This window comes from Lathamus discolor, chromosome 3, assembly GCF_037157495.1.
Source record: "Lathamus discolor isolate bLatDis1 chromosome 3, bLatDis1.hap1, whole genome shotgun sequence".
In the NCBI taxonomy this organism is placed as follows: domain Eukaryota; kingdom Metazoa; phylum Chordata; class Aves; order Psittaciformes; family Psittacidae; genus Lathamus; species Lathamus discolor.
The window spans coordinates 90,465,324-90,476,647 of NC_088886.1; the positions used below are offsets into that span (position 1 = coordinate 90,465,324).

At 38.0% G+C, this 11,324-nt stretch overlaps 1 protein-coding gene across 4 annotated transcripts in view; it reads left to right on the top strand.

Annotated features, from left to right (window-relative positions):
* TTC21B (tetratricopeptide repeat domain 21B) overlaps positions 1-7,594 on the top strand; it is a 42,236-nt gene extending 34,642 nt beyond the window's left edge. For 3 of the 4 annotated variants that reach the window (XM_065670523.1, XM_065670524.1, XM_065670525.1), the window contains 4 exons: positions 757-981; positions 2,962-3,082; positions 5,855-5,922; positions 6,865-7,594. In XM_065670523.1, the coding sequence (XP_065526595.1) occupies positions 757-981; positions 2,962-3,082; positions 5,855-5,922; positions 6,865-6,942 (492 nt within the window). In that variant the 3' untranslated portion in view covers positions 6,943-7,594. Of the gene's footprint in view, positions 1-756; positions 982-2,961; positions 3,083-5,854; positions 5,923-6,864 lie in introns of those variants that run through there. The other variant, XM_065670526.1, reaches the window with a different exon arrangement.
* Positions 7,595-11,324: the final 3,730 nt, after the last annotated feature.

Consider the following 11,324-nt stretch of genomic DNA (forward strand, 5'->3'; position numbering starts at 1 on the left):
AAGAAGTATAGATGCAGAATCCAACAGTGAGCCAGGAAGGCAGAGAAAAAGAAATAAGCTTTTAAGTTAGCTGCTGGTAGAACTACTCTCCATATTTAGGATGTAGTTTTGGAATGCAAGCCCCATTCTCATCTATACCCCATGCTCATAAGGGCAGGATTTTAAAAATCACGCTTGCTCCTGTACTTCTTACTACTTACCTGTGGCTCTTGCATGGAATGGTGGCTTATAAAAATCCTGTTCGTTATACATAGCTTTTGCATACAGGCAGTTTAGACTTACATTTTTTGGAGCTGTAGACCTAATAATAGGAAACAGTGTCCCTGTTACTGACATTTGACAGGCACTTCTAAAAGTAGAAAATACCACTTGTATAGTAAGTTCAAGTGAGTTTCTATCTGAAGTATTTATTGTGTATCAAAAGGGTAGGTCTTGGTGATATCAGAATGTTTCTTGTTGAGATGAAGCACCTGTGGATGCTTTCAACATTTCCTGAGTCTGAAGAAGATAATTTTGAGCCCAAATTATTTTCAGCATCTTAAATATTTAACATGGTGGTTATCATGGTTAGTCTTACAGAAATAATAATAGAACTAGATGGAAAACATGTTTGTAAGGTTGGATGCTCTGTCTTTATTTCCTGAGATTTAGCTTTTACTTTACTTTTCAGATACCCGGTTGAAAGTCGTACTAAAAAAAAAAATACATTTTATAAGCAAAGTAAAAGTACCAAGCAGTCACTGCTTTTTATTGCAGAAGGATCATATACCAGCACTTTTGGGAATGGCCACAGCCTACATGATCTTGAAACAGACTCCGCGAGCCAGAAATCAGTTAAAACGAATTTCAAAAATGAGCTGGAATCCCATTGATGCAGAGGAGTTTGAAAAGAGTTGGCTTCTGCTTGCAGATATATATATTCAATCTGCAAAATACGATATGGCAGGTGAATTACTAAAGCGATGCCTTCGTCATAACAGGGTAAGTGCACATATAAAGTAACCTTAGTAACCTCCTATTTTAATTCAGCTATTTTTCCCCTGAAATATGATTCCAAAATACATTTCTTTTTCCCATTGCCTGGTATTTCACTTAGAAGTAGACCATAACAAGCCAGGAAACACCAACTTCACACTGGAGGATAGTAAACAAACCCATGAATGCTGCTTAGTCATTTTTATTCATATTCTTTAATAACTTCTGCAGGTTTTAGCTGTGGGGACACTAGAAGCTTAAGGTGTGTATGGAATGTCAGAGATGCACTTTACTAAGCCTCGCAAAGCTGATAAAGAAAGATATAGCCGTATAAATTTTGGAGATTATAGGAGCAGAGACAGATACTGGCTCTTGTGATGATTTCTCATAATCGCATTTTTTCATCTATACACTTCACTTTCCCTCACATGAGGCACATCCAGTAGTTCTATAGATGCTATGCTGGAGGTTCAGGATGGTACTTATAGTGCACAGATTTGGTTTGGAAAAGGACCTGATTCTGTATATTTCTTGTTTGAATTCATTAGGATAGAAGATAAGGTTTGTTACTCTGTCTCATTTTCACAGCCTCCTTGAGAGCTAGACTTTTGAATCTTTGTTCTTTTTATTTCTAAATATGAAATTAAGAGACAGCTACAACAGTTCTTGATATAATGGTGTCAGGTACTTCTGCAGAGATGCCCCTTAAAATAGGATGTACTCCATTTCATTTGTACAGAAAATGATTTTGAGTTTTAATTAAGAAAAAAATCTACCCTAAGGTCTGTTACATGCTCATCCCGATTGCCAGGGGGAGTTGCAAAATCCATACTACCGAAGGATAAACATGAATCATCTCCCAACTAAGACACCTTTGATGGTCTGAGCCGGTATATACCACAAATGACACTTTGTTGCAGAAATTTCCAGGCAGCTCTAAAAACACATCCTACCAAGGAATTTGTTTTCCTCTAAGAAGTTTGAGTCCCAGGAGAAACCTAGATAAACAAGCTGTGTTTGATAGGAAGGAGGATGGCAAAATAGAAGTCAGCAACTCCAGTTCCTTAACAAAACAGCACAGTGAAAATACTTACTTTTCTCCAACTTGCATGCAAAGCAGCTAAGCAGGAATTGTACTATATGAATATATGTTTAATGTTTTATATCTTAAAATATCTTGTTAATTCACAAAACAATATTTTGCATTTTATTCTCCAATGTGGACAATATTATTTGATTGAGAAAACACATTATTGTGATTAATTAGTTTTTAGGATTGTTTTTAGCAGTCAGAATTGAATGATATGGAGATGTATATACACACACAATTTAAGCAAATAGGTGGAGTAAAAACTCTTTATCGAAGTCTAGTATCCGATAATATGAGTTTGGTTTTATTTTAAAAGACTTAAATTTGGTTAGCGAGATCCCAATGAGCAAACTGTTTCTGTGAAACTGGGGTTTCGTTTCTTCTTGATTTTGTACTTTTGTTTGTCACAAATGAAAGGGGGAGTATTTTTTATCCTTATCTTCCAGGCATTCCCTTTTCTTTAAGTGGAGAATTATAATATGAAACAGTTTTCAAAAAATAAGGCTATGAAATTACCCTTTTAAGAAAACATGAAACAAGCAATATATGTGGAAGATACAATTTGGATTTGAAATGTGGCTACTGTAGGGTTATTATTAACTGAGAGAGATTAACTACAGGGTTCCTGGAGGCTCTAACCAACTTTGAAGGAATAGTTGCAGTGTCTTCTGTAATGAACTCTGCATTTGATTTGGTGTAACGTAAGAAGTCACTGTGCATAATTCCATATAACTGATATGTATTACAAATGTCTTAAATCAAGACTGTTGTCATCAAAGTTAGTACGTGTATCACTTATGCTTCCAGTTGTGCAGATTTGAAGTTTTTAAGCAATCAGTGTTGTTATAGGTAATCTTACCTAGATAAAATTTGGAATGAATATTTGTATTTTGCAGTCATGCTGCAAGGCTTACGAATACATGGGATACATAATGGAGAAGGAACAAGCATATAAGGATGCAGCAATGAATTACGAGATGGCCTGGAAATATGGAAATCAAATGAATCCAACAATAGGTATGTATACATAACCTATAAGCATGATTTATTGCGTCCAGTTCTGGGCCCCTCTGTTCAAGAAGGACAGGGAATTGCTTGAAGGAGTCCAGCGCAGAGCCACAAAGATGATTAAGGGAGTGGAACATCTCCCTTATGAGGAGAGGCTGAGGGAGCTGGGTCTCTTTAGCTTGCAAAAGAGGAGACTGAGGGGTGACCTCATCAATGTTTACAAATATGTAAAGGGTAGGTGTCAGGATGATGGAGCTAGGCTTTTTTCAGTGATATCCAGTGATAGGACAAGGGGCAATGGGTGTAAACTAGAGCATAGGAAGTTCCACGTTAACATCAGGAAGAACTTCTTTACTGTAAGAGTGACAGAGCACTGGAACAGGTTGCCCAGGGGGGTTGTGGAGTCTCCTACACTGGAGATATTCAAGGCCCGCCTGGACAAGTTCCTGTGTGATGTACTGTAGGTTACCCTGCTCTTGCAGGGGGGTTGGACTAGATGATCTTTTTAGGTCCCTTCCAACCCTTGGGATTCTGTGATTCTGTGATTTCAGGCATTACAGTAAGAATGAAACAGCTGGCTTTTACTGAGAGACTGCTTTTTATTTTCCACATAGTATCACTGGTTTTCCTCACATAAACCCCACAGCTGTTTAAAAGTGTGGTTAACAGTCCTTGGGAAGGTCCCCATGGCAAGAGGTAGCAGCTTTATGATACTTCAGAAGTTTCTGGTTTTGTACAAGGTTTGGTCTGAAAGAGTTTTAGTTTGCTTTTTGTGAACATCTTTATAAATACAGCATTAAATTTTAATAATGTATTTATAGTAATGCAGTATGAACTGTCTGCTGTACTAGAGAACCTTTTATATATAACCCAGTATATATCTGATAGTGGCAGATCATCAATTTATTTACTTCATTTTGATAATCAGACAAATTATTTATATGGGTTTTATATGCATGAGTAAGGATTTTAAAAACAAAATATTGAAATGTTTTTAAATATATCTGTTTTAAAAAAGATGGTTAACTGAGAACTTGCCATACTATTACAGTTCCAATTTGGATGGTTAATTCAAGTCTACACTAAACTGTCACGTTTTTAGAATTATTTTAATGTAGGAAACCCTTTAAGAAATGGACTCATAGGATGAAATGCCCTTTCTTATTCAATACCTATAGTCTGTCTGTAGGTCCAAGTGCTGGTGGTTTATAAAAATTCTGTTCCAGATTTTTGGCTATGTTTGTGGCCCCTCAGAAATGCATGTTTCTTGTAGTCTTTAATCTGTGGCCTTTTTTTGTGCCAGTAATTTTTTTTAGCGTTAGGATGAGATAGCCTTCAGCATGAACTGGAAAACCAGTGTTTTTTTAATAAGCTTGTTAAGTGTTGCGTATATGAAATGCCATACGTTTTGTTTCTTTAACTGTAACTCCTGGATGCTGCAGCGGTTTGGTTCATAATTAATCTATACATCATAATATATAGAAAGTAGTGTTTTATTAATGTAACTAAATGTTTTGTGGTTTAGCTCCTGCTTTTATAACACGGTTAAAGATATAAAAATGCGTATGCAAGGATGAGTTGCCAAAATCTGTTACCTTATGTAGTGTGAGTCAAAAAATCAGGAGGGTCAAAGCAGAATAAAGACTTAGATCTCGGTAATAAAAATGACTGATAGAAATCTGATTGAGGTTATATAGGAAAACAGATATCTGAAGTATGAGTTTGGATGCAGTGATTTTACTAGTTGTTCCTGCTCCTGTAGACTGACACATGGATGCCTTGTTTTAGATATTACAGTTGTTGATCAAATTAAATGTATGAGAACGAGGAAGTTTTAACGGTAAAAAGGTGTGTTTTGGTTATTTTTTTAGTTTATAAAGAGCATATATAAAGGCTTTGAAACCCCCTAGAAAGTAGGAATTGAATAAATTACAAAATCATTTGGTGTCTAGACAGGAGAATGCCTTAGTGAAGTTAAACTGCAGAACAGTCTTGCATACAGAAAGATAAGAGTGTGATATTGAAGGTACTACATACACATTGTTTTCTAGTTTACATACAACATTGTGAGAATTGCCATGCATTAAAAACTAAAATGGTTAAAGCACCACAAACTGCATCTGGCAATTAAAACTGTATAAACTGGTATCAGATGGCCCCATAATCACTTGCTAGTGAGGATAAGTTCATAAATGAAATACTTAAAAATTCAAGTTTTTGAAATTGCATTTTTTCCTGATCTCTGTCCAGGCTGTTATACTTGAGCTGTATCTTTTATGTTGGAAGTATCAGCCTGACATGTTGCTATGCAATTTAGCTGTATGACTTTTTTCCAGTTGTCTGCTGGCAGTGGAACTGAATAGCATTTTAATTCCCTAGTTTGTTATTGCTATCCTGATTATTTTTTTTCTTTTGTCCTTTAATAATGGAATTGCCTTTGCAGAGAGACAGTGTATTATGGGTCACAGTGAGAAACTCTGTGGGGTACCATAGTAATTGAGAGAGGGCAGCCATTATGTATTGTCTGTGGTAACACATGCTCTCCAGAATAATGTCTCCTTTTGATTCAGACAGAACTATCAGTGTGTAAAGAACTCTTACTTACTACTTGAAGTGACTTTCAGTAGAAATTTTGATCTTTACAAGTTTAGGAGAGAGAACAGTAGAAAACAAACATACTAACTTGAGAAACACACAGTGACCAAAAATAATTTGATTGTAATCTTTTCATTATTCAGCACAGAATTGTCACCCCTTTTATTTCCCTCTTTGTACTTACAGGATACAAGCTGGCTTTCAATTACCTGAAAGGAAAGAGATATGTCGATGCAATCGATATTTGTCATAAGGTAGAATTTGTGCATGTACTTGATACTCTATCTACTGTAACATTCTTTTACATATTGGTCCTTATTTTGTTGAGTTTAAATTTCCGAAGTATATGACAATGTCAGAAAAACACCTAATTCGTTAAGTTGGGTTAAATTAAATATCCTCTATGTAATCTGCTTGACCCTGAGCTCCCTGACCACCAGGTAAATAAAAGATAAAACGTCTGGCTATCATATGCGAAAGCATATTCAAATGGTAGCACCTTCTTTTGGCCCTTTGTTAATCCATACAGAATTATAGCTGAAGGTGTTAATCAAATGTTAACATCAGAAGACACTTTTAGAAAGTGTCTTCCAGTATTATCTTTGTATGGTACAAACATAAATACAGCAAATGCATACTAAAAGGTAGGGTTACTATTACATTCTGGATTAATAATTATTAGTAACAAAATAAATTATGGTTGCTCTTTGCGGGGGGTGGGGGAATGAAGATAACTAGAAAGGACAAATTGGATGGAAGAATAAGGGAGAGGAGGGAATTGAAGGGCAAGAAGATGAAGTGGATAGAATATAGTGAAAGAACCTGAGGGAGTGAAAACATGAGAGCAGTTTTTTGCAGAGAAAGTATACTTTAAACCTTGGAAATGTCTCCAGAGGTCACTGTTCTGAATGCATGCATTTCAAGCCACCCAGAGGCTTTATTCCTTTGGCTCATGTCTTTCACACCGAAGTGACAGGGCAGTGTGAAAGGAAAGCAAGGCATCTTTGATAAAGCTGTTCTTGACCTTCATACATGGGAGTCTCTAGCTACAGTTAAGTATTTATGGATTCTTAAGAGAAACATGTTACGCTGTTATTTTAGTTTTAAAATGTGTAAACTCAGTTATGAGTGGGATAACCAAGGAGTATTCTTTCCTTTTAGACACAGAACTTTTGGGTTGTTTTGTCTTTTGACAGGTCCTTGAAGCACATCCAAACTATCCAAAGATCAGAAAGGAAATTCTTGACAAGGCCCGCGCATCACTAAGAACATGAGTTATTTCTTTTTTTTTATTATGGTTTATGGACTTGTTTAATCTGACTTCAGGAACTATGAATGAAATACTGCAGTGACAGAGACTGTATCTGCACAAAAGCATTGTGAATATGATTAACTTAATTACACTAGAGATCTGGATGATTTCCAGGAAAAATCTGTAGCCCTGACAGAAACTGTATTTATTTTCATTCAGGAAGGAACACTGCTTACATGTGTGCTATGTAAAGTGTCATCAGGCATTGTGAAAATGTTTTAAAGCATATAACTGCTTTTTGTCTGTTTGAAATAGGATAAGTTATTGTTCTGAGTTCTGTCTAATGCAGGTCCATTGTTAAGATGCTGGATATCAGTTTATGTAAACAATTTCTTAATAATTATAGTGTAATCTTTATTACTGCAAGTGTATTTCTAAAGTATAAGGGTTTATATTTCATGTATTATAAGCACATTTTATTTTTTAATCTTGAAAAAAACAGCTATATCCATAGTTCTCAATAAAACTTACATTTTTAATGAACATCTCATATTTAAAATAAAGACCTTACGTAAATATTGAGTAAGGGCTTTCATAGATCATGCAAGTCTTACACAGAATTTATTTTCTAATGAGGCTATCTATTCCATAAAGAGAAATGTTCGAAACTTTAATTTGGAGTGTTTAGTCTTTCAACATTGTATGTGTAGACAGTACAGTTATATGTGAAGAAGTTAGCACTCATTTTGTTTAATCCATATGAAACACCTCTCTGGAGAAATCATTTTGATTACATAGGATCATAGAATGGTTAGGGTTGGAAAGGACCTTAAGATCATCCAGTTCCAACCCCCCTGTCATGGGCAGGCACACCTCACACTAAACCATGACACCCAAGGCTCTCTCCAGCCTGGCCTTGAACACCGCCAGGAATGGAGCATTCACAACTTCCCTGAGCAACCCATTCCAATGCCTCACCACCCTTAAAATAAAGAGCTTCCTCCTTATATCCAATCTAAACTTCCCCTGTTTAAGTTTTAACCCGTTACCCCTTGTTCTGTCACTACAGTCCCTAATGAAGAGTTCCCTCCCCAGCCTCCCTATAGCCCCCTTCTGATGCTGAAAGGCTGCTATGAGGTCTCCACGCAGCCTTCTCTTCTCCAGGCTGAACAGCCCCATCTTTATCAGCCTGTCTTCATACAGGAGGTGCTCCAGTCCCCTGATCATCCTCGTGGCCCTCCTCTGCACTTGTTCCAGCAGTTCTATGTCCTTTTTATGTTGAGGACACCAGAACTGCACACAATACTCCCAAGTGAGGTCTCACAAGAGCAGAGTGGAGGGGCAGGATCACCTCTTTTGACCTGCTGGTCACACTCCTTTTGATGCAGCCTAGGATACGGTTGGCTTTCTGGGCTGCGAGCGCACACTGAAGCTGGCTCATGTTCATTTTCTCATCGACCAACATCCCCAAGTCCTTCTCCGCAGGGCTGCTCTGAATCTCTTCTCTGCCCAACCTGTAGCTGTGCCTGGGATTGCTCCGACCCAGGTGTAGGACCCTGCACTTGTCATGGTTGAACTTCATAAAGTTGGCATCAGCCCACCTCACAAGCGTGTCAAGGTCCCTCTGGATGGCATCCCTTCCATCCAGCGTATCAACCGAACCACACAGCTTGGTGTCATCGGCAAACTTGCTGGGGACCCACTCAATCCCACTGTCCATGTCACCGACAAAAGATGTTGAACAAGACTGGTCTTGGCACCGATCCCTGAGGGACACCACTCGTTACTGGTCTCCAGCTGGACATTGAACCACTGAGCGCAACTCTTTGCGTGCGGCCGTCCAGCCAGTTCTTTATCCACCGAGTGGTCCATCCATCAAATCGATGTCTGTCCAATTTAGAGAGAAGGCTGTTGTGTGGGAGATTGTCGAATGCTTTGTACAAGTCCAGGTAGATGACATCAACTGCTCTACCCCTGTCCATCATTTCTGTAGCCCCATGATGGAAGGCCACCAAATTGGTCAGGCAGGATTTCCCCTTAGTGAAGCCATACTGGCTGTCACCAAGCACCTTGTTGTTTTTCATGTGCCTGAGCATGCCTTCCGGGGAAACTGCTCCAAAATTTTGCCAGGCACAGAGGTGAGACTGACTGGTCTGTAGTTCCCTGGATCATCCATTTTCCTCTTCTTGAAAATGGGGGTTATTTTTCTCCTTTTCCAGTCGTCAGGAACTTCACCTGACTGCCATGATTTTTCAAATTTGATGGCCAGTGGCTTAGCAACTTCATTCGCCAGCTCCTTCAGGACCCGCGGATGGATTTCATCAGGTCCCATGGACTTGTGCACATTCAGGTTCTTGAGATGGTCTCAAACCAGATCCTGCCCTACAGTGGGCCTAGGTCTTCATTCATTACAGGTCATTATGCTCTTGTTTCACATACAGAATATACGTGTGGATCGTTAAGGGAGCAGTAGCATGTCATGAATGAATGAGAAGAATAGTCTGGTTATTTTCAGTGGCACAGAATTTCTGAAAAATTCAGATATCTGACAAAATCTTCTGCTCATGCTGCTGTATTTGGTTTTCAAATAGCTCTTGATCTTGTATGTATTTGACTAGAAAAATCATGCTTTGGTGTAAAAAGAGAATACTTAATGCTAATGATTAAGTTAATCAATTTCAATTTCCTCCTTAGGTAATTTCAGCTTTTCACGTTGACATTGTGTAATTTGCACTTGATTTCGGGGTTTGTTTTTTCTGACAAGTCAATGTTAAAGTTACAAGAGGGAGCCTAATTACAATTGTATCTTATCTTGCTTATCAGTAACAAGGTGCTGTATCTTGGGTAATTTTATAGCCTTGTTTCCTAAATAGATTGATATGCCTCACTTACGCAACTATGCTACCTACTGGTGGTTTCCAGGCTCTGCATTACAGTGCTTTTTGAGCTGTTCGTCAGCTAAACTAAAATTAATAGATGCGTACAAGGGCTATAACACAGGAGATTTGTGTGAATGTTAGAATTGAGAAAAGACCCAAATAACTGGCCTCGCTTTACCTAGGGAACCTTGAAACTCAGGCTGTAGCCTTATCCCTTCTGTTTAAGCACTGGCAATGAGTGTGTACATAACTGTACCAAACACAGTACAGGCTCCCTGTTTTTTTTGCCTTCAAGTTGTGCAACATGTTAGAGCTCTGAAGGAGAAGTTTAAGAGGCTGGAGCATGGGAGTGGAATGAGGAACGTGGAAGGATCTGGAAAATACTGAAGCTGGAGGGAGCTGTAAGGGAGCTGGACTGTGGTAGTGAGTACACTATGAATTATTAAACTATGCTGTTTTAGTGATTTTTTTCACCACTGCTAAAAGAGTAAATATGTAGGCCTTATCAAGACAGTTTCTAGAAAAAACACAGCATCTCTTTGTGCACAGCCCTAGTCATACAGGATCAATGTGGTTTTGCTTCCTCAGGAGCACTGGAATAACATTTAGCTGAAATTTAGAATAAAAATAGGTGGGTTTATATCAATATATGCAAGAATATTTTCAAAAAAGACAAGACTAATCAGCATCGACATCTACTTTATTTTGGTTTTATTATGAGCATGAGATGAGATGAGATAGTATCCTTTCATAAGATGGGTAAAAGATTAGGTCATGACAAGGGTAAGTTACAGAAGTTAGTTGATAGAAATTGAGCTGAGACTTTGAGCTTTCATGGCTGACTTTTGGTGAAAGGTTTTATACATGCACCATGCAGGTAAGAGATTTCTGAATTCCCGTTAGCCATCTTGAGCTTATCTAGCCACTTGTGTCTTTTTGTAGATGAGGTCATTAAGAGTGCAAATGAGGCACATCATTGGATTTAATTTTTTAAAAAATGGTGGCTATAAGTAGTCCTTTAGAGAAAATCTTGCTTTAATACAGTATTCCCAGAAGGAATAAATCACCTTTCCCTTTTGGCTTATATAAGCTGATTTCAGATTTCCTGTCCTTACTGAATCTTTTCTTTTTCTTCTTTTTTAATTTCTGGACTCAAGGAATGACTTTGTTTCTTTTCTCTTTACTCCAACTAATTGAAAGTGTTAATTTCAGCTTTCCTCCTGCTTTTACAATTTCTTATTTTAAAAATGCATGTCCTAGTAGCTCGGGGTTTTCTTAGCTCCTTTCTTTATAAATGGTTTTGAGTGGAGGAGGCTCCTGGGATGGAGGGGAGTCAGTAATGCTGATTTCAAAGAGCTGCAGTCTTTAGTGTGGTGTTGCTTAGCAACCCATCTTCCAGTTTTTCCTTCGGTGAATAAAAGAGCAGAGTGAAGCTGCGGTTTCTATTGCTTCATTCACTGAAACTGGAAATCTAAGCATCTGGTAGCTATAGCAACATAAGCCATAGGTGTCTCTTCTCCTCTCC